The sequence below is a fragment of the Centroberyx gerrardi genome, chromosome 20, assembly GCF_048128805.1.
Source record: "Centroberyx gerrardi isolate f3 chromosome 20, fCenGer3.hap1.cur.20231027, whole genome shotgun sequence".
Classification (NCBI taxonomy): Eukaryota; Metazoa; Chordata; class Actinopteri; order Beryciformes; family Berycidae; genus Centroberyx; species Centroberyx gerrardi.
The window spans coordinates 5098653-5122681 of NC_136016.1; the positions used below are offsets into that span (position 1 = coordinate 5098653).

A 24029-nucleotide genomic window follows, 5' to 3' on the forward strand; every position below is an offset into this window, starting at 1 on the left:
AGATAGACGTTTCGCGCGGGCACAGCGTGACGACAGCCCACTCTCCCTCCCCGCTAATGTAAATGTAGATTCTAATCAACACACTGCGTGGCGGATGGGAATTTACGGTGTGGGATGGCATTGTCTCTTTAAGACGAGATAAGATTTGACGCGAAAGCGCGGAACGATACGGATTCCAAACCACACACTCGAATTCAAAAGAGTTTTGGGGATTTCGGCGTTTGGCGCGGTGACTCGTCGGCTTCATTCACAGAACAAAGAGACATCTGGCTGTGTGTGTGTGTGTGTGTGTGTGTGCGTCGGGCGAAAGAAAAGTCAAACGTTTCCAGTTATTATCCTTTTAAGGGGAAACCCCGTGATTTTGTTATTTTTTTCAAAATGTAAAGAGCTGTCAGGAGTCAACAGATTCGGTTGGAGATTCGGTTGGAGATTAGGCTGGAGCGCTCGCATTGAACACCTCCCCGAAGCATTTACACTGTCAAAAAGTCCAGTGTGTGAGTGTGTGTGTGCGTGTGCATGGATTCCGTGCAGCAGTGTCCGCCCACTCATCTTCTGATAAGGGCTTGTTGTGGTACATGTGCATGCACGCGCACACACACACACACACGCACGCACACACACACACACACACGCACACACACACACTACTGAACCAGCCAACAAGTATGGCAAGACAGTTCCTCCACAAAAGCTGAAGAGGAAAACAACATGCAGGAACCCCCTCTAATGTGTTCTCAGGGGAGCCAATGACTCATACTGCATCTCCTAGCATGCACACACACACACACACACACACATACTGTATATACATACACACACACCCTCCCTTAGCTTTAACCCTGCTGGTCCTTGTTTATCATGATGATCGCAGCCCCTGGTGAGCCACGAATCATCTTGCATGCTATGTAAAATAACACCACTATCGTTAATGCAACAAACACAGGTGCATTAATGGTAGCTTGCTGCTGTAAAGGGCCAAAGGGTGCGCTCTCTAATTAGGAGGCGCCTCAATTACCATACAGCACCTACGTATATGTGTGTGTGTGTGTGTGTCGGCTCCTACAGTACACATCCTGGCAAACGAATACATAAACACAGGACACTTTGTGGCTTATCAACACATTGACGTCACCGTTATATGGGCGATTATACGTGTGGGGTGTTTATGCATGTGTGTGTGCGTGTGTGTGTGTGCATGAGATTTGGTGATGATACGGAATGCGTGGGCATGTTTATGCAAAACAGCGGCAATGTCTTGTATGCGAGAGAGAAAGCGCTTGTGTGTGTGTGTTCTTACACTCTCCAGCACAGTGGACCCACTATAATTACGGCGGCTTCAGATACAGGCCTTCTGTTGCGTTATTCATATGCTTCTCCGCTTATAAAGGTGTTGAGATATTAACATTTGAACATATGGATCCAGGTGTAGATATGAAAGATTTAGACATCAAATGAGGAACAGGAAAAAACAGGAAAAAAAAAAAAAAATAAATAAATAAATAAAAGCGGGTCAGGTATTGCTGTGCTCCACGTGTACCTCCAGATGGATAATTGGTGTGTGTATGTGAAAAGCTGGTGGACGTATTGGCAAGTGTATGTGTATAATTTGAGGAGATCAATAGACGAAGGCGTAGAAAGACAAAATGTACTGTATAATAGAAATGTTTCACTCCAAAACAAGATATTGATAAAAAAAAACGGACACCTACTTTGATAAAATGACTACCGACTTAAAAGCAAGCAATTATGCAGAATGTTGAAGTCATTACTGCAGCTAATAAAAGAACGATGTTTACAAAGCGGTAACATTTTTGAGGGTGCGTTCAAAATATTGAGCAACAAACCTGTTAAGAATTTAATTCCAGTATGGACAGCATTTAGGAAATAAAATGACTCAATTAGACTTATCTTGAGTCATTTTGTGTCCTGTTCTGTGTAATTTAAAGTCTTGTCCTGTGTAATATGTGTCCTGTACAAAAGTCTTGTCATGCCATATCACTGTATATATTTAGCACAGGCAAACTTATTGGATTGGTCCACTAAAGAGAAACTAAACCCCAAATCCAAATCTGTGTAAACCATGATATATAATGGTAAAAAGCATGCTACTGCAATTGCCATCTGTTATTGGCTGATCTTTGGTGCCAGGTGATATCACATACAGGTGGTGACATCACTAAAGATCAGCCAATAGCGGATGGCAGTTTCAGTAGCATGCTTTTTACCATTAGATATAAGGCTTTACACAGATTTGGGTTTTTAGTTCTCCTTAATTTTAACATTTGGAAAAAAAATCAGCTTTGTAAAATTTTTCCAAGAATGTAAATGTAGCCCAGTCTGTAGCCAAGGCCGCCTACAGCTATCTTGACTACTATGGGTAAAGATACTGTGGGCAGGAATATTATTTTGGAGAGTGGAAACTGACAAAAGGGCACAGTATCTATGAAAACATGTAAACACAAATATGACATATTCTAAATCCTATGGCCGGGACCTGAGCGGAGGTGCTGTTGAGCTTCTGCAGGCCGTTCTCCAGCCGCTCCATCCTGGTGGTGAGGTCCTTGCTCTTCTGGCCCAGCAGGCACCGGTACAGCTTGATCTGCTCCAGGAAGGACTTGGGCGTGGTGTAGTTGTAGCGCCGCTCGTTGGCCAGGTACTCCTTGGACGTCTGGTTGACGCTCACGTGGACGTACGCCATGAATTTGCTGACCGACTCCTTCACGTCGGGCTGGAGGAGTGACACACAAAGAACTGGTTACTTCACATGAAAAGGGAGATGACTGTGCAGAATGAGCGGAAATGCAAAAAAAACCTGTGAATTGAGTTTTAGGTGCCTGATCTTGAAATTGATATCACGGTCGCTGTGTCACGGCGCCTGACATTTGAAATTATATTTTCGGAGTGTGAACATAATTATGGTGGGCGGCTTCATCCATGTGTGCATATGACAGTATGTGCTCTTCTCACTTCAATATTCTCCACCTCCTGGAGGAACCTCAGGCTGACGGACTCCAGCGCCTCCTGTGGCCACTCGTGGAACCAGTCGATCGCAGTACAGTTGACCACCGCCGGGAACTTCCTACTGCGAACCCTCAGCTTACTGCCGACCGGAGAGAAACACAGAGCCACCTGCGATACATTCACAAGCACACACACACACAAACACACAAAAAGGTCAAAAGGAATCAAGTGGAAAGCCTGATACAGCTCGCAATATAATAGCCGCTAGAACATAGTCATTTTCTTTGAAAGCTCTCTCTCTCTCTCTCTCTCTCTGCACTGGAAGGAAAAGTACAGCAACTGCGGGCTGAGAATTAGAAAGGAGAGGAAGGGAATTCATATTCTGATCAGCACTTCTGAATGGTCAAGAGGGGGAAAGAAAAACTGTGAATTAATTATTTTCAGCTACATCATTAAGCAAATAAACCCTCCAGCAAAGCATGTAAATTAAAATACTGTGGTGAGCTGTGGGCTGAGGCAGAGTTATTTTCATTGTCGTGGACTGACAGCTGGCTTGCTGGCAAGCTCAGCCGAATGCTTGATACATTAGACTATCCAAAAAAAAACAAAAAAACTGCAGACTATTGGCAGTGATAAACTCTGGGAAAATAAACAGTTGTGTACTCATCCTTACATTTGCTGTGACATTTGAGCTGAACACTGAAAGCGTAAATATATGGCCAAAAGTTGAGACGACATGCGTACTCGTTTTGTGAAATTGGACCTAAAAATCTTTCTGATATCAGTTCAAAACACTTTCCAAAGCTGCTTTAATATGTTTTTTTTACCCTGCCATAATATCATATAATGAATATTTTGAACCTCCTTGCACGTCGTCATCCAGAAAACCCTTGCTGAGCTGTTACTATTATTATACAACATTGCATCTTCTGGCTGTGACAGCTGAACACTGTAGCCATATTAGGTATATAAGGGAGATTACCATCATTTTATTGAGGAAGAGCCCTTTCTATCCTGATGGAGAATTAGAGTGTGAGAGAGAGAGAGAGAGAGGGAAATAGATAGATAGGAATCCAGTCTTTCCAAGTCCCTTCCCATGGGATTACCTCCCTCATTTATTCACTCTCCAAACCCGGGGAAAGCTTGAGCCGGGAGAGAGGCGGCGGGGATGTGAGGGTGGTGGGTGGGTGGGGGGTAGTGGGTGGTGGGGAGTACACTGTAATAATGACAGTATAAGCAACCCCCTGGCATCCCTCTGTCCCCCGGGAGAACAAACCAGCTACATGTGGGCGACATTATCTCCAGCTAAACAGTGACTTTTCTGCTCAAGCCAGTGATTTATAGCGGCGTCCACGGATAGCGGATATAAGCGTTTAAGTTCATCTGAGAATGTCATGAAAGGGAAATTGTCTGGGGAGAGGCATCGTCATAAAGGCAGTTGTTTAGCCAAGTCTTGAGTTTTTTTTCTTATTTGAATCGTAAATTAGAACGTGAGGCGGCATGCTATTTCTATATTAAGAGAGGCCGGAGATCAAATGCGGCCGCGACTGCATGAGAGAGATTAATGGGAAACTTTTCTCCTGAGGAGTTCCGCTGAAAGTTACTTTTTTTTGTATCATTAGCAGGGAAATTCAAAGTGAAAAAAAAAGAAGAACACAGCTCTTTGTGCTTGTCGGCCTATCTGGCTCGGTTCACCTTGAGCTGTCTGCGAACCCGGTCGATGAAGAACTTCCAGCAGTTTTCCCTCGTATCCATCAGTCCCGAGCCGCGGACCTCTGGCCTCACGCTGCCGATGATGTTCTCCACCTCGTCGTCCGGGAACAGGTCAGGAATCTCTCCTGGAATAAATAGCAGCGTCCACATTACCGCTGGGAAGAACACCGAGCTTATAGGAGGCAATCACTTGTGGTCATCTACCGAAGGGACTAGAATTGAAGGGTAAGGGAGTATCTTCAGCTGACATTTGCCAGCAGTACTTCTCCAGAACTTTCCGATCTTGTTCGGAGTCTCACCTGAGACCGAAAGACATTGAGAGACTCTCATATGAAGTCTAGGTGTGTAAAAAGAGGTGTTGACAGCACCGGGTCATACTGAGGATTCATACTAATGTAGAGATTTGCTTACAGTCACAACCTCACAGGAACAAGGATAAGCAGATATTTTTTAAAGGTGCTATGTCTGGCATCTTAACGTCATCATGAACTGAACTCCCTTTACTTTTACTTCCTGGAAAACAGTATATTTAATGGTGACCTCATGCTGCACCAGTAGGCGTAAATAAAACCAGTAAACCAATAAAACCATCACATGTATTTCCGCCACTGGCTTCTGTCCAAAGACATGCAGGTCAGGTGGACTGAAGACTCTAAATTGCCCATAGGCATGAGTGTGCTTTTGTAGTATGGTATATGCTGTATGTATGTAATCTAGTAAAATGATGTATATGACAAAGTATATGATGTATAGTATGTATATTATGTATATGAAGTATGTAACCTATATGACATAGTATAGGATGTATATGATGTGTATATGATGTAGTATGTATATGACATGTACTGTATATGATACTATGTAAAGCCCTTTGAGACATGCTTGTGATAAAGGGCTATATAAATAAACAAGACTAGACTATATTTCCAAATAGACTATTCCACAGTTTTTGATGCCTCACTGTGTTATGTCCCGCCCCAACATATTGTTTCAACAGGAAATACATCAAAACAAGGAAGTAAAGATGCGGTTTCATGGGGTTTTTAAAATCGTAAATGGTGGAGGAGTGAAAGGCAGATGGAAAAATCACTTCCAACCAGTTTATCCTCTTCAGTAAAGCAAAATAGAAAACCTTAAACTGAAAAAGCAGCATCCTCTCTGAGACAACAAGCAACTGGGTTTATGGGAAATGTAGTCTTCATTTTGAGAGGCACTAACAATACCACTAGTGTGAGATAGAGGCTACCAATCATCTCAACCACAGTCTCATTTGTTTACTCTAATTCTACCAAATTAACACAATTAATTTGACAATGATAGATTCATGTTTAAAAATGCTACATATAGCACCTTTAAAGGTAGAATAAAGACGTAGATGTGCTCTGCGAGTGTTAGATTTGCATGCATTTCATCACAGTGACGTCCTGCGGGGGATGAGTAATACCACGCTGCGAAAATGACACCGTAGTGATTTGTTATTGTGGAACAGCGAGAGCATTTTCTCTCCTGCGACATGACATGCGGTAATTAGCGAAGGCCGCCGTTACCCGATGCCAACAGATCGTTGACCAGAACGAGGAACTTCTCGTCTGCCACTTGGGCATCAGTCATTAGGAGGACGGTGCCAATATTTTTCATGCCAGCTTTGATGTAGAGGGAAGCCAGGTCACTCTGGGTGAGAGAGAGAGAGAGAGAGAGAGAGAGATGGAGAGGCAGAGTGAGAGGCAGGCCGTGTGGATTACCACTACTGTGTTTACATGAGGATTACGTCTAGCTTTGATTTCCCTTAGATACATAACATGACTCAATCCAACCTCTAATACTAAAAATGACACTCTTTTTCTCTTCACAATAGACACACTATAATTCTATTCATTTATGCCTGCCTGGATAACCTAAGCACTGAGTACGTGTGCAGAATATTGCAAAAATACCCATCTGAACAAGTCATTTAATCTGGTATTGAGTCTTAAAATTGTATTTTTTCTTAAAACAATTAAAAGATCTGCCAATGGGGGAAAATATTTCATTCGTTTCCAAAGCAAATTGACTTGTTTTAAGGATTTTTTTTAATCATTTAATCAAAAATGTCATTTTCGTAACATTAGTGGAGCACTGCCTTATTCTTTAAGCTGCTGACAAAATGGAATTATCCCACCCAACTGGCAGAACTGTTCACTTATTTGAAGGAAATTAAAGTTTTAAGACTGAATATGAGACTAAATGACTTGTGTGTGTGTGTTCATCCTTGAACCTTGAGGTCCGGGATGCCGTAGCCTTTTTTCAAGGTGATCTGGAAAACCTCCAGATTGGAGATGAAGGCGGCCAGCCGGGTCAGACTTTGCTTGCCGCTCCCGCCCACTCCGACCAGCAGGGCGTTCCCCCGCGGAGACTCCAGGATCCGGTTTATACGGCAGCTAGATGGAGGATGTGCAGACAGGGAGGGGGAGGAGGGAGGAAGAAGGGGAGGGGAGGGAGGGAGGGAGGGAGGGAGGGAGAGAGAAATCGGTGGAAGGATATGAGATAGATAGAAGGTAGAGGGAGGCATGCCAGAGAGCCAGAAGTAGGAAGATAAAGAGAGACTGTCTGACTCACAAAACAAATAGCAAAACTCAGATTCTCTCTCTCTCTCTCTCTAGTTTGATATTGCCCATCATCACCATCCTCATCATCTCCACTATATTTGATTCAGATCTACTTGCATGAAATGTATTAAAAATGCATCTTCTTTATAGATGGAAATTGATGGAAATTAGCTATTAGTTAAATCTGGTGCAAAACATCTCTTCTCATTAACTGAGATTCATGTTTTTGTACATGGTCCCTGACAAAATAAACAAATAAAATAAAAATAAATAGTTGATTAAATAAAAGGAATACACCAAGTTTTGAGGAGATTGGTCAACTTACCTAAGTAATGAGAACATAGACCCCAAAATCATCCATGTGTCCCCAGTATATGCTTCATGCTAATACTTTAACATACACTATGTTGAGTGATAGTAGGCCACTAGCATTATCCAAAGTAAGAAGATAGAAGACTGACCCTTTTAGTGATACAATATTGTTAGTGGTTTTTACTATATGGTCTGAAATAAATAAAATAAATAAAAAATGAAATATCATTAGCTCAATATAGCTGATTTAGCCAGGTTTATTTTTGGAACTATTTCAGGTGAGCAAGCACGTATTCATCCGCTGCTCAGTGATTTTTAGCTGTACACAGTCTCTCATTGCCAACCACCTTCACTTCCCATAGACACAGGCAGTGTTGCCAACTTAGCAATTTTGTTGCTAGATTTAGCAACTTTTCAGACTACCCTGGCAACTTTTTTTTCAAAAAGCACCTAGCAACAAATTTAGCTATTTTTAAAATTTATTTGGAACTTTTAGCAACTTTTGAAAAGTGACTCAAACGCTAAAATGCACGCGTTTTCCCTCTAAATGACACAAAAACGATTTTCTCTGTCACACACTCAGTCACAACACACGGTCTGTCTGCCTGGCTGCAAGTGCATTGTGAGTGACGTCAGCAGTAGTGACGGCTCAGCTCAATAGCCAGGCACAGGCAGCAGCAGCAATCATTGTTGGCTGACTGCAGCAGCAGTAGCATGCGTTCGATGAGACAAACTTAATTTTTTTGGTCAAATCATTTAAACACATTCAGTTCAGAGTACAATTGTTTGGTTAGGAAGTCACAATTAAAAAAAAAAGACAAATTTAGAATTTCCTCCACAAAGTAGCATTAACAATCTGAAAAGGGCTAAGCCTTCAGTAACGTTACTACATGCTAGCGCACTCACTGCAGACGAAAATTAAGCTAGTCTTGAAAAAGGTAAAAAATAAAAATATCTGATCATAAAAAATGTGTTGTGTTTATATTACTTTTACAAATAAAAATATGTGATAATAAACAAACAAATCTAAACTAACAAATTTCAAATCATGTTTTTCGCCGAGATAGACAGTCAATTTGAGTAACGTCATTGTGTATTCTACGTAATGACGCAGTTTTACGTCATTACGTAATGACGTCATCACGCAATGACATCACAACGTCATTTAGCAACTTTTAGCAACAAATCGACCTGCCTGTAGCAACTTCCCCTAAAAATTAGTTGGCAACACTGGAAACAGGGAAAGTAGTTCTTGCTAGTTCAAAATGCTACGTTACTGTATCATATTTTGTACATTTTACCAATCTCCTACCGATTTCCTACACAAAACTGACAGACTTGACTGCATATCATTTAACAGTACTCACCATTTTGCTTTAGAGTTGCTACAAGTCTCATTTTCCCACTTTTGAGATAATGCTAGTGCCCTCCTATTGCTAACATAGTGTATGCTAAAGTGTTAGCATGGAACATCGGAGCTAATGATCTACTGGGGACACAAATGGGATTTGCTGTTTATGTACTCATCACTTAATGGGTAAGTCCCAAAAATGTGGTCTATTCCTTTTACTTCCAAAGATTCCCACCCAAACCACACATTTAGATGTAACCAAAATGTAACCTCTAGTCTGCATTTTCGTTAGCCTGTCATGATGTACTGTAGACTGAGTGAATGTTTGCAGCTTTGCCTGTCTCCATTTTTGACAGACTGTAAAATGGAACTGTTAATCCTCAAATACCTCGAGAGCTTCTGGATTTCCACGACAGACAACAAAGCGAATGACAAAAGCACTTTTTTTCCTTCACTCTTTCTTCACTTTCAGCTTACATGTGAGCCATGGCGTCCTCGAACAGCACCAGGTTTAGGGCGGCATTGACCTCGTTGTAGCCGTCCAGGACCTCCAGCAGGGTTTTATTGAGGCTGCCCCAGGACTCCACAGCCATGTACCTGGCCTCCCCCGACCCACGGGCGAAGTGGCAGTACAGGTTCATCTCCCTGGTCTGCTCCAGAGTCTCCTCCACGTCCTCAGGGGGACGCACGCACACACACACACACACACACACACACCGCAGCGGTAAACATACAAACGCACACACTTTCCCTGTCAGTAGAACACTAGTGTTTAGCTTAAACAGTCTGGACAGGGACACAGCTGAATATCACAGCTGCGCGGAGGGTGACCTAGTTCATTTTCACCCCGGCGACTGCTGGGGCCCCAAACGTTCCAGCGGAGAGCAGTTGTTGTTCCTCTTAGGAACTGTCTGTTTTCTTTGTTAACTTCCCCTGCTGCGGTAGGTGTGAGCAATGCTGAATTTTTACCATTTCTTCGCTCTTATTATGTTACACTGCATTCTTTATTTTCCTAGCGTCAGCGCGGCGCGGCTGTCTCTCAAGGCTTGCTTGTTTACATGTAAAAATAGCAGGGAAACATGGTGCATATTGCTCTGTGGCATAGGGGGCAAATTGTCATAAGTTTACTGAAGGTGCCGGCTCTGAATAATGTATGGCGGAGCTCTGGGTAGAGTTGTTCTCTGTCTCTCTCTCTCTCTCTTTCTGCATGTGTGCGTGTACACGTATAGTTGTCAGGTTCTTCAATGTGGCATGACTAGTGTGTATGCAACACACCCGGGGAGGGTAGTGAGGGAACAGTGGACAGAAAACCATTAAAATGTTTTCCAATTTGCTGGGCTGATGGCGCAGACCCTGACAGCCAGACCCCACACCACTGATTAGTATTCTCTCCAACCCTCCTCTGGCCCCTCCGCCCTCCCCTCCTCCAACTCTCCTTTTCTCCTCTCCTCTTTCTCCTCGCTGCGTTGGCCACTGATGTCCAGGTCCAGACACAAGAGCGGGCAGCCTAATGATTTTCTCCTCCCTCCATTCCTCTCCTTGCTTGTCTTCCCCGGCTGAACTTTGTAAAACTCTCACCTCGTAGAACTTTTTCACTGTGTCCGCCTGCAGCTTATCAAAGGCCTGGAAGTCCCGCTCCTCCACCAGCTTGTCTCGGTAGACCCGCTTGGACTCGTGCAGGTAGATTTTCAGCAGGTCCGGAGGGCTTCTCAGGCACTCGCTGGTACAGAACAGAATGCCCTGGGCGGAGAGGGGAGGGAAAGCAAAAGAGTTTCAATCCAGAGGCTGATTTGGCCCATTTACACTGTAACAAGGAAGAAAATACAGTATAGTCGCTGTGGGTGAATCAATGGATATTGAGTGGGAAACCTGTTTGCAGGTGTGTCAGAGGAACTCAAGAAAATAATGGTAGCGCTTGCTTTCTTCTCAGTGTCTGGGAAATATTTCTGCATACCAGGATAAAAGCGCGCAACTTCTATTGGCACGTGAAAAATCAGAGTCTGCACACTACTGTAATGCTTCCAAAGGGTGTTTAATTTCACAACAAAGATCAATGTTTCACTCTCTAATCGTCTTTGTCTATCCTTTATTCACATATCTCTGCATCGTACAAGCAGAATCACTATTCGAATAAAGGGCTAAAAGCTGAAATTAAAAGAGAAAATCAGGACAATGAGCAGACGAGTGTTTAGTGGATGATTGATGATTAATGCGTCTCTAGAGGAGGCCAGTGTAACGTGACGCTTTTCCCACGGGGGTGCTAACAACGCAGCCAGCCATGACTCAGTGGAATCTAGGCGCCTCACCCAACGGGTGCCGTATAGGATGAGTAAGGGGACCGGGGCCGCACCCAGACACTCTCGGTTCCCTTCTGCACACACACACCGTCACACAAGAGGCAAGAGGCGCAGGCAGGCAGATGTTGTGTGTTTCCAAACCCCAGAACTTATTCTAATCAACAGCGTCATCTCCGGGGGTACAGCCGGCGGAATCCGATCCGTCTCTCTATCTGAGCCCGATGAATGTGACAATTGGTTGCTAAATCCGCTGTGTAATGATACAGATGGGAGGTGTGTTTGCGTGTGTGCGCGTGTGTGTGTGTTCTTGTATTTATATCCTTATGAGGACCCAATGTCCTCAGGATTAAGCTTAAAAGAATGGTACCCTGGTAACCCTGGTTTAGGGTAAAGGTTAAGGTTAGACATGTAGTGGAAAGTGTTAAAGTCAGAGTTAGAGGTTATGAATGTCGTCAATGAAGGTCCTCACAAGTATAGTAATACAAACGTGTGTGTGTGTGTGTGTGTACTCAAGATTCAAACTGAGCCAGGGTTATTGCCACTATTCATCTTCAAAAGTCAAATTTTTCACTCGTCTGTGTAAGTTACCTAACGCTCTGATTGCATGACTTTTAATGTATGTGTCTTTTTCTACCCCATTTCGTTGCTTAACGGCGTCAGTCACCGTGCCGCACATCTACTGTGCAAAAGAGCGCCAGGGCAAAACAAAACACCATATGGCGAGTCCATACAACAACCGCACTGTTCATCATACCAGCTGAACAAAACGACATCGCGCTAACAAACTGAGAAGGAGAGAGAACTTTGTTTTCCCTCTCTGCGGTCGACTTTGGCAGACTATCTCATCCGCTCTGTCCCTGATCTCTCGTTGCTTTGTTCGACTCAGAGGAGAGGGATTAGAAAGTTCTGGGTGTCGGCGTGTATCTGTCTGTCTGTCTGTCTGGCTGTCTGCAGTGGGCTTGCTTTCCTCATAGCCTGACAGCTGCTCTGAGCCCCCAAACGATGCCTCCCTCCCTCGCTAACAAATGCACCCAGCTGACTATCCACAGCACATCATACAGACATATTGTGCAGTCAGTACAGTTCGGCTTCGCAAGTACTCTCTCTCTCTCTCTCTCTCTCCTTCACTTGTCTCTGTCCTCCTCCTCCGCTCTGTCCATCTCCCCCCCCCCCACACTTTTCCTCTTGTGTTTCGAGGAGCTCATTTAGGGTGACGCCGAGAAGACAGGCCTCGGATATGCCCGCTGGTCATGGCAGAGAGCGAACATTGGCTAACTATCCGAAGGGAGAGCGGACGGGGATGGAGCTAACAGCGCTCTTTGACAACACTCCCAGTCGGATGCCAAACTGTTTGTCTTGTCCTATTAGTTGGATTTGGCTACTGGAGTTCGCTTAAGTGTAATGGAACATCTACGGGGTTTAATGATTGCCCGGGAAAAGTGAGTGCGAGTGATTCAGGGAGACAAGGAGAGAGACAGAGCGACAGACAGACAGAGGTGGGGGGAAAAAGTGGGAAAGAATGAGAGTGGGGGGGGATTTGCTGGCACAAGCTCCTGCTCATTATTCTACAAAGACCCGCTTCACCTGAGGATTTTGACTGCGAACAACAGTAATGATGCTCTCATAAAGATGCAACCTTGAGTGTTGTCTGGACCCGGTTCTTTTGTCCCCTTTAAAAACACCTTTGCAAAGAGCGTCACGGGCTCACACTGAGCCTCCCGAGTTTGGCTCATTAGAGATGATCATAATGAGATGGTCGCCTTTGGCTAAATCCCCGTGTTCCGAGGTTTTGAAAAAACGGGGTGAATCGCGGAAAGTGAGCCAATTATTTCGGCTGAGGTAAACATCTGAAATGACAAAATAGAAAACTCTGAGTGACAAGCATTTAGGCCTTGCACTCGAAATTACAGAAAGCGTTTGTACTGTCATATCAGATATTTTCCCCACTTCTGAAGGTGCAAAAGCAGAGAGGTACAGTGGAGGAATCGCGGGGCGAGGCGGGGCTGCGAGCTGTGGCGCTGCTCATTTCTCCCCGGCTGTCCTAAGGTGTTAGAGCCAGGAGCTGAATAAGTTAGGCGGAAAACTTCAAACGAGCTCCAGGCTATGTCTGAGGCCCTATCTCTCTTTCTCCTTATTACCCAGGCAGCTGGGTGGAGAGAGGAGCAGCGAGGAGGCTTTTGACACAGCTCCCTTCTCTGTAGTCGCTTGACATCCAGTCACGCTGCGCGGACCCTTCAAAAAACACACAAAGATCTCCAACAAAACACGCAGAATGGGCTCTTCAAACGGCCGGCTTCAAAGAGCGGTGGTGCGGATGAACTTGAAGGCGGTGTTGTGTGTGATCAAGGGTGTGAAAGGTAACTTTGCGGGGTCATCAGGGCTCGAGCTTTGGGTCGGTAATTATGCTTAATCTCAAAGCGCAGAAGCCCCAGTCCTTCACTATTAAAGGTTAGATGTGAAATCTACTCATTATAATTGCTAAGAGCCATTAGTCATACGCAAAATAAGCCAAAACAAGAATATGCTTAAAGAGCCGCTTGGAGGTCGATATAACACTATATTGTAATATAGTCCACCTATGCTTTCCCTACATAATATAATAATAAATTCCCGGAGTTCCCTTTATGGACTCCGAGATGGAATTATGAAAAATGAAGTTCCTACGGCTGAGTGGCTTAAAGCATTAATTATACATTGGAGTGTGTTAAATGAGAGAGCCTTGCCCTCCATGAAACCGTGGAGGATTTTGACAGAAATATCGCCCCAAAAGCTTCTCCCTTGACAGCTCGCGCGCTCTGATATTATATTCATTTAAATACATTAAATCATCGCTAACACCCGTGGAAGTGCAAATCCATTCTATTTTCTGTTACACTTATTTCAGACTTATTTCGGCACTTTCAGACCAATCTTTTAAATCAATAATCATTTAGATGAGAAATTAGTGACAGAACCCTGACTCTTTCCGCGCGGGAAGCCGAGCGGCGTCAAAACACTCAGAGCAAATCAAATCAAAACAGCTAACTCATCTTTGGAAATGGAAAAGGGGAATGATGTGAGAGAGTATACTAACTTTTTCCAGGTGACTTGATAGTGAAAAGATGAGCTTGAGGATGAGCTCAAGAACTCCAGGAATATATATGTGCATTATTCCCCCAGTGTATATTTTCTATCTACTTGTCACCTGGAATATGTTGGAGAGGTCTCGGAGGTTGAAGATGTAGTGGAACTTCACTGCAGTGGGGAGGAAGGTGGAGGAGAGGCGCTGGTGCAGGGCCAGGGCCAGCTGGACCAGGGCGGGGCAGCTCTTCTGCAGGGCCGCGCTGAAGCCCTCTCCCCTCAGGTGCTGGGAGAGGATGGAGGTGTAGATGGTGCTCAGGGCCTCCGCTCCGGGAAAGGACAGGGCGAAGACCGAGAAGTGCCGCTGTAAAGGGAGATATAAACAAAAGGCAACAGTAAACATGATGCAGCCAGTCGCCTTCTGGGCCAATAGCAAATGTCACCTTGTGGTTGTGTACTGTGTAGGACAGGGTTAAGTCACTCAGTTGACTGTACCTTTTGAAATGTAAATATGACTATTAGTTATTAATTTTTGATTTTTTGACCTATAGTTGTAGCGGCCCCCTTGCACAAATCAGTGTAATTTTGAAAATATCGGAATGTAGTAGTGAATGTCAAAATGTTTAGTCAAAATTGGATCAGTGATATTTGAAAATGCTGGAACATAGTTGAGATGCATCATTTCCTCAAATTGGTCAAAATTGGATCAGTGGTGCCTGAGATACAGCATTTGACACACAAACAAACAAATGTACAAACAAACGAACAAGTAAACAAACAAATGATGTAGGACCCCCCCTTGGGCCAATCAGTGTAATTTTTAAAATGCCGGAACGCAGTGTTGAGATGCATCATTTCCCCACATTTTGTCAAAATCCAATCAATGGGATCCAAGATATCCCATGGATGGATGAACGAGCGAACGAATGAATAAACAAACAAACAAACAAACAAACAGTAGTAGCAACCCCTTAGGCTAATTAGTGTCATTTTGACAATGCCAAAATGCAGTGCGAGATGCATAATTCCCCCCACGTTTTGCCAAAATGTGACAAATGAACAAACAAATGGACGGAGACCGGTCCAAATTCATAATGAGACAAATATAGAGTGAAGACTTGGACAGGGATGGATGTGTCCGGGATAATGTGTGTAGGGGGGACTGTACATGTCGCCTCGGGGACGCGTTGCGTAATCAGCGGGACGAGATGTGATGTGACTGAGGCCGTGCTGCATGTGTGTGTGTACCTGCAATCGTGGGTTGATGGTGAAGCTGCCAGCCGTGGGGTTCATGCAGGACACGTACTGAACACTGTGGACTTCCTTCAAAAGCAGCTTACTCCGGTCATACCTGCGAGTACACACACACACACACACACACATAAACATGCACAAAAATCATTATTCAACAGCCTGTACTCACACACGCAGGCTCACACACACACACACACACACACACACACACACACACACACACACGTTCCCCCCACACTTTTGCTGATATGCACGCCTCAGCTCTCACTTAAGCTGGCATGGCTCACTAACATCCTCCTTCCTCTCAATTTCATACCTGAAATCCTCCCAGCATATCTCTAATGGGCTGACCGTGTCTAAACCAGTCAGCCTGTGTCTGAGGAAGTGGAACCATGTCCAGAATGCCCTCACTGTGTCAGAGAGACGAGCAACAAAATCCTTTTAAGGAAAATCATACAACCTTGCTCTCGCATTTGACGTTTGACACTCATAAAAGTTGTATCATATTGATACCGAGGCGGGGATCCCTCTGAATACTAAAAGACATTTTCAGCCTGTTCATCTAAATTATGGGGGTATTACACCGATCAACTACTGGTACTCCATTATCTGAATTATCCTTTTATATGCAAATGCCTGGAAAAAAATTTCTGAAACTGTCTATCACTTCAGCAATTAAAGTAAAGCACAAATCCACCACTTATGTGTTATTTTCAGAGAATTGTGTAAGAAGTCACGAACTAAACATAAATGTTATGCGATAAAACAAGTGTGGAAAAACGCATGGGTGTGTAAGAGCCTGACCAGTGGTTGTAGTCCATGTGCTGGCGTATGAGTGTGTGCGGTTGGACCGTGCCGTACGCATCCACCTCCGGCATGTTCATGTCGTCGATAAAGTAGACCAGTCTCCTGCTGCCTGGGGGTCCGTAGTTGCGTCCTGCTTTCTTCTCTAGGGGCTTTTCCAGCACCGCTAGGGAAGGGGGCGAATGGAGGAGCAGAAATGGTAGAATAGAAAGGATGAGCAGTGACAAAGGTGTGACAGAACTTGAATGGACAGAACGTTCCAGGATGGTTGAAGCGGCGGCCATTTTTATGTGTACTGTTGAGCTAGCTTCCGTATAAACCGACTTATGGTAAGTCGCTGAGGTGAGGCATTTTGCAGCAAGGACCAATGGAGCTTCTTCATTGTCTTGCTGCCATGGTCTGCTAATAATATGCTAATGTTGACTAGAAGAGCTAGAGAGAGAAGTACAGTCTTTGATAAAGCTACGTTAACCTTGTTGCTAACGTTAGCTTTCAGTTGAGTTTTGACAGTTTGCTAACAGACTCATCTGCACAGTTCTAAAGCCAGTGTGACAGACTTTACAGCCTTAATGCTCAGACTTGCGTTGTCACCATAGCAATTAACCCTTAAAATTCCATTATCGCCATTTTATGCTGTATTAGCCGAATTACCATGGCAAACAGTGGAAGGACCGTTCTGTCCATTCAAGTTCTGTGGGTGTGACTGTCAGCTGGAGTGAATTGGCAGTATTTATTATGGAGTAGTGTGGAATAACAGTTGGGGTTCTATATGGAGGAGATACGGCCCCATATACAAACATATAGCACCTACCCTGGAGCATAGCAGAGGTGGTGTAATAGTTAAAGGGGACATTTTTGATCATGTATTTCTCTGCATCCAGCGATCCCAGTTTGTCCCCGACCAGGACAGACTTCCCGGTCCCGGCGTTCCCGACCAACATGACGGGCCGGCGGCGCTCGAGCAGCCGGTCCATGAAGTAACGGACCCGAATCGTCTCAGTGGTGTGGACCAGACATGCCTGCACATGGAACACACACACACACACACACACACACACACACACACACACACACACACACACACATACATTGATTCATGTTTTAATCCTTAATTAATTGGGCTTTATTTTCTGAAAACCTCTTAAGACTACAAAAGGACGAGATATTATTGACATTTCTATCAGCATCACACTAGCTTTTGAGAATAGAGTAAATTAACTGGTAAAATAATTTAAGAATACGTAGATGGAGCCTATGTAATCCCATCAAACAGTTGCATGAATAATCCACAAAATATTGTACCTGAAGTGGTGTATCTGCATCCATCACAAACTTGGGCACCATTTTGGACCAGGGTTCAAACTTCTTGCTTTCGGGGTCGATGTAGTAATCAAACACGGTGCCCTGGGACGGGAACTTGATGCTTTTGAACTCCGTCACCCACCACTTACTGAACTCCACTCTGTAGTCGACCAGCTGCGCTCACACAGAGTACACACACAGAGAAGCACGGGGGGGCAGGCGGCACGTCAATACTCAAAAATGACTTCCTCTCTACTTTTCTCCTCAGATACAGTGGCTATGGATCCGGGCGGTTGATTTACACTGGTGTGAATACGAGCCACGGAGACAAATAAATCGCACAACATGGAGATACACCCATAACAGTTGAAGGGGAGAAAATGGGAGATGGCAGGCCTATCTATCCATCTGTCTCATTCAGACAGTGAAGTAGCCTCATCACCTGCTGGCTGGCATTTCCTCGCCTTCCTCTCTGCCTCCCCACCCCTCCGTATCTGTCTCCTCTATTCACTACCAGCTCTCCAGTCAATAAAACCACTTAGCATTTAAATGCACCTGTGATGGGAAAATAAAGTGGAGTACATTTGTACCGAGGGGAGAGGAGTTTTATCCCATAACTTAGATGGACGCGCTTTACTGTACAGCGCTAACTGGATTGCTTAGCAACTGCTCGCCACGGCTCTCCTGCTGATTTAAATTCAGCCAGTCTGCGTTGTTTAGGGCTGAGCGGAATGGAGTCCACTTCATTTTCAGATGGAGATCTCTCTCCGTTCAAAAAAAACTGCAATTTCTCTGACTGAAAATAACTTTCAAATGACTTTTCATAAATAGAGAGACAGAGTTGAGTTACGTAAGAACCATCAGGGCTTGAATAATACCGTGGAATACCCATAACGCAAGTGCAAAATATCTCTCTGAATGGAGGGATGAAGGGGGAGAAAAAAAAAACGTTCGGCTGTTTTAGTTATGTCTCATTCTTTTCCCTCTTTATGCAAGCACTTAGTAAGCGTCTCGCACGCCCAGAGGCCCACACAGTACCTGGTCCTGGAACATGGCTCCCCCAAAGGCCCAGATAGCAGCGAAGACAAAATAGAGCTCGTAGAGTTCCTTGGCGCAGTCTGGCGGAGTGTTTTCCGGAGTCAGCAGACACTCCAGCAAGTAGCACAGCATCTGGACCATACTCTGCTCTGGGATGGGGATGATCTTCTTAAATCTGAGCAAAGACAGACACAATGTAACTATATCACTGTGTGTTTTGTTGAGTCTCTTTCAGCATGGAAAAGAACTGCTGTGCTCCAAGTCACAATGAAATGAAAAATGACTTTTCATATCACAACAATAAATAGCATAAAATGTACACTTTTTTTTCTCATTCTATATATTTATATCAAAATCCCATCACTTTTACTTCCTATAAAACTGTAATATTAGTGGTTACTTCATGCTTTACCAGTAGGTGTACATAAAAATTCCTACCAATAAAACTGTCACCGATTTTTTTTAACACCCCCCCCCCCCTCTCGAATTATATAAACCCTGCAACTGCCCAACTTTATAAATGATACCGGTGGCAACATAGTACGCTGGTGCATTTTTCTGGATTTTTGGCCTCACACCGGGAACAAAATATTCCTCCTCTCCCTCTTCCTCCTCCGCTTCCTGTTCATGTCGAGGTGTCGGAGGAGGCGAGCGGTCCTCTACAATAGAATGCAGGCGAGCATCCAGTTCTTCTGAGTCACTTTCCATGGTTGTTACGGTCCAACCTGCCCCCCCTCCCCAAGTTACGTCCTGCCCCAACATCCTATTTCAACCAGAAGACACCATCGAAATGCCATTTTCCTTGCGACTTTAAAAATCTGAAATGAAGTTATTGGACATGACAATAACAACCTTGATCGGAGGGTATCCAGGCAAGAGGGGAGGTACTTGTCGAACAGTATGGTCAGGTTGGCCTTCTCCGATTGGACCTCCCGCCTGTCAATCCAGCTGGACACCGGCGGGTTCCAGCCGAGGTCAGCTGGGTTTATGTACAGGATGCCTGGGAGGACAAAACAGCATCGTTGCATTTTAGCGATTACAGCACCCGCAAAAAAGGACATTTGAATATAAATCCAATGTAAACGCAATATTGTCAGAGTGCAGACAGGCAGAAAGCAAGAGAGAGGAAGGAAAGACAGACAGCGGAGGAGGAGAGGAGACTACCTGCTCTGGATACGGTAGCGGGGGTAGCCGTGCGGAGGTGACTGATCTCAAACACCAGCCTCATGGTGGGGTTCAGAGGGATGCGTTCGTTGCTGGCGAGGGTCAGCACCTAACAGAGACAGATAGGACGTTTACATGCTATACAGTGGGGAAATATTGACTTGAAGGGATTAGAAATTCAGCATGTTTTTTTATTCTTTTGTGTCCCTCACAAAGCCTTAGTCAGGATTAGGTCACTCACTGTCCTCAGCTATTTTTATTGTACTGTATGCACATGCTGTACTGATACATCATAAGGGTACTACTATTTTACTACTCCCTCGTGTCAATAGATGAGTAAATCACACTTCCATTCCCATCTGTATCCTGATTTAGTGAACAAAAGACAGCTTAGTCATTACGACCTTAGATAGCGACTATAAGCAGAGCGAGACGCCTCCTGCTTCAGTCAAGCGCAATTACGCACATGCACGCCCACTCAAATCGTTCGCACCTTGTTGTCATCCATGACAGTGTTGAGTGACTCAATCCACATCGGGTCGATGTCCCCGTCCAGCACGATCCACTTGGGCCCGTTGTGGCTGAGGTTGGCCAGCTCACGCATTATATTAGAGAACAAGCCTAGGAAAAAAAGAGTTTCAATTAGTTAATACTAGGGATGGGACGATATGCTTATCTCAAAATACGTTAAATAAAGTATGACTGTGCAGAATTCTGTTAATTTCTGAGGCACAAATCTTGCTAGTAATGGCATTGGCTTGCTAGAATGTAAACAACAATTTAAAAATGTCATTACAAAGTGCAAATAATATAATTTGGATGGAGAGATTGTGAAATTGTGATGGGCAAGCGTCTCATTTGTGATTACAGCAGAATAAAATGTAGCTAATATCGCGATTCATTTTTCTGCCCAACGATACGTATTGTCACATTTTTGTATCGCGATATATTGAATTTCAATATATCGAATTTCGATATATCGTCCCATCCTGAGTTAATACACACATTTTAATACACAGGTTAAACAGGTTTTAAGGACTCATTAATCACCGTCTTTCCACTCTCTAGTTGCTGGGTTGATGATGCCGAAAAGCTCGTCATTGGTCACAGCCTTGGGGTTGAGGTCCGCCCACACGGGCCGACGCTTCATGTTCTGATAGGTCCGCTGGAGTGACCTCATCACCTGACTCTTCCCGGTGCCCGCGTTACCCACCACAAACACCGAGTGGCGCACCGCCAGCAGCTCCTCCAGCTGCACCACCTGGCAGAGAGCGAGACAGTGGGCGGGGGATTAAAAAAATGGTCTTCTGGATTAGGCTTTGTTTACATCATGTAGAGGACACTGATAATGCGGCATGCCAATAAACACCTTTTACAGGGTAGCGTACCCTTTTATTGGGTGCTACACTCTATTGTATTAAAACTCATCCTGAATATTCAGTATTGTGGGTCATAATGTGTATAATTTTATGCAGAATGGCAGGGGTAGTGTGACGCACTGCAATGCAGCACAGCAGCTTAGTACACCGTTCACAGGCTACAGCCGAGGACAGGAGCCGTCTTCGCTGCTTGCACAAGCCAAACAGGGAGGACAGGCACCTTCCGTCTGCACCCTCATTATATTCAAGTCAAATTAACACACTCGTGCTCGCAGGACATTTGGAGCATCTGATTGACTCGGGGTGTAAAACCTTCCCATTCAAAGATGTGAGGTGACACCGTTTGTGTGTGTAACAGAGAGAGGGAGACGGAGAGGGAGAGAGAGATTTCCTCCCCACTTTCAGTCAAACATACAATTGGCATGCTCAATCAATGCCATCGACTGGGCTCCTCGCCGCTCCTACTCCCGATCCATTCAGCCTGAGCGCGGGCGGCTTTGGACTCTCAAAGGCCCCCGGGCTGATTACAGGCTTTGATGTGCCGAGGACCGACGCTACCACTAGGTAGCTAAAGGTATGCGGTCTCCCTCACCTCGCCGCCTCCCCTCGTTGTCTGAAATCAAAAGGGCGGCCGCGCAAACAAAGACAGTAAAAGTTCAGGCTCTGGGGGTGGATGCTTGTTATTGACCGGCCCTGCCATTCTCTCTCTCTCTGTCTCTCTCTCTGTTCCTCCTCCTCTTTGTTTATTTCCGTGGCTGTCTCACACAATGTCAGGGTTAAGTGGCATGGTGCAGCGCCAGCCTCCATTGATGGAGTGTTATTATGTGGTTCCTGTGTCTATTTGACCTGAGGCAGATTGCACTTATTTCCCCTGGTCCTGCGTTCATCTGTCTCTGACATATAATGCTTTCTATTGTGTGTGTGTGTGTGTGTGCATGCGTGTGTGTATCTGTATGTAATATAATGACTAGAATTAGGTCAGCAGCTCGGGCACCCGGACTCTCGCTGTAGCGAACCGTCGGGTTCCTGCAATATTTGCCCGATTCATCCAGATCCTGCAGACTTGCGTGACACTAATGTCTATTTCCCACTGAAACACTATGACACAAGGTAAATAGCTTTTGGAAAGAAGTAAGATAAATCTAAATGAAAGCGCTACAACTGTAATATCTGTCGAAATTGTTAAAGATGAAGCCCCATTTGGGGGCTTTGCTGGCAGTTCACAGACAAGTCGTGAGTGTATTTGCCTTCATCCTTGGCTTGCTGATCAGCGCGCGCTCTTGTGGGACGAACGTTTAGATTCTTGAGTGGTAATCAAAAGAGAATTCAATAAAGCGCGGCGGACAAGTATGAGATGAGGACTGCCAGGAGGGCGGTCGGTAAATCGAGATCACCTTGAGCACAAAGTTGTCCTCGGCTTGCAGTTTCAAGTCCAGAACGGACTCCTTGACGTACTTCTCGAAGTCCAGGTCTCTCTTCCTGGGGACGTCCAGCGCAGGGAACAGGTCTCCGATCAGCCCCATGAACACAGGCATGTCGTCAGTCACGATCTTGGGGATGTTGAAGTCCCTCAGGGCCCTCATGAGCACCTGGTCCTCCGCGCGGCCAGGGTCGCCTCTCTTCAGGGAGCCGGCCACCACCAGGACTGACTTGATGGCTCGGAGGCCCCAGTCATAGTGGTCCTGCAGTGAGAAACATATACAGGAGAGAGAGAGGGAGGAAAAGACACAATGCATCATCTCAGCTCCCCCAAAGAACATAAGAAGAAGTAGTTCAAAAATTTTAGTTGTTTGAAATTCATTTAAATGTCCTCTATTAGTAGGCACTGATGCCTACTCAGTGGCGGGAACAAGAACATTGACAATCTGCATAAGACCAGTCAACAGAATTTATGTAATGTTAAATCTGCAACGATGAACCAGTTGTTCAACGGAGGAAAGTCGTTTTTTGAATCTCCTTCCATGGATTTGCAGTTTCAGCCCTTGAGAATACAGCTTAGAGAAGCAGTCTGTTCATTATCATTTGATTTCATTACCACTAAATTGCTAATGTTGGCAAACTTGCTCTGAAACTCTGGCAAACAACTTTGCAGAAAGCTAAACAACATAATTGAGGTGATATTTAAAATGTCTGTTTCATTACAAAAAGAACTCGAGCTTCATAAAACCGCTATAAAATGGGAAGCACTGTGCTATGACAGTTAAACAGGCCTGCGATCACAGGATATTCATCCATAATTGAAGGGTCATAAAATCCCTAACCTCCGTCGATGGGCTCCACTGTTACAATCAGTCAGCACTGCAAGTGACTTTATGACTTTATTAATAATTAAAATATTGGTGCAACATCCACAATAGGATTTCAAAAGAGGAAAGAAGAAGAGTTTAAACGGAATAGCGTCCAAACACCCCGCAGCCTCCTTTTCATATGCATGGAACACTGGGTCCATTCACTTGGACTAGATAATTCCAGTTGTTGCGTGGCGGCTCTGAGTCACTCCTTTATCAAAAGCCTCTGCAAAGCTCAAATATGAACAGAACAATGATGTCTGTTGTTGTTTGCCTTTAAAGTGGAAATGGATCTGGCCTTTTCTGGCCGTATCAGAGGCGAAACATCTAACCAAGCCTACACAGGCTTCCCTCACCTGTTTTACAATTAAATTCCAAAACTTTTCCATAATTTTTCATGACTGTACTACTGTGGTGTAATTTATAAAGCAACCTTTACAAAAGCTATAACAGTGAAAATGTGTTTTACTGTGGGCTATAACTTGAACAATGACGAATATGACATGCAACCTTTGATGTGT

General features: G+C 44.6%; 1 protein-coding gene across 1 annotated transcript in view; it reads right to left on the reverse strand.

The window, feature by feature from the left end:
- dnah9 (dynein, axonemal, heavy chain 9) overlaps positions 1-24029 on the reverse strand; it is a 102628-nt gene that overhangs the window by 44316 nt on the left and 34283 nt on the right. Inside the window, 18 exon segments of the mRNA XM_078290633.1 lie at positions 2495-2728; positions 2968-3129; positions 4657-4799; positions 6222-6345; positions 6929-7091; positions 9400-9596; positions 10501-10662; positions 14404-14643; positions 15528-15630; positions 16338-16503; positions 17149-17356; positions 17640-17813; positions 18678-18852; positions 19530-19677; positions 19842-19950; positions 20335-20462; positions 20892-21102; positions 22615-22902. Coding sequence (XP_078146759.1) covers positions 2495-2728; positions 2968-3129; positions 4657-4799; positions 6222-6345; positions 6929-7091; positions 9400-9596; positions 10501-10662; positions 14404-14643; positions 15528-15630; positions 16338-16503; positions 17149-17356; positions 17640-17813; positions 18678-18852; positions 19530-19677; positions 19842-19950; positions 20335-20462; positions 20892-21102; positions 22615-22902 — 3135 coding nt within the window.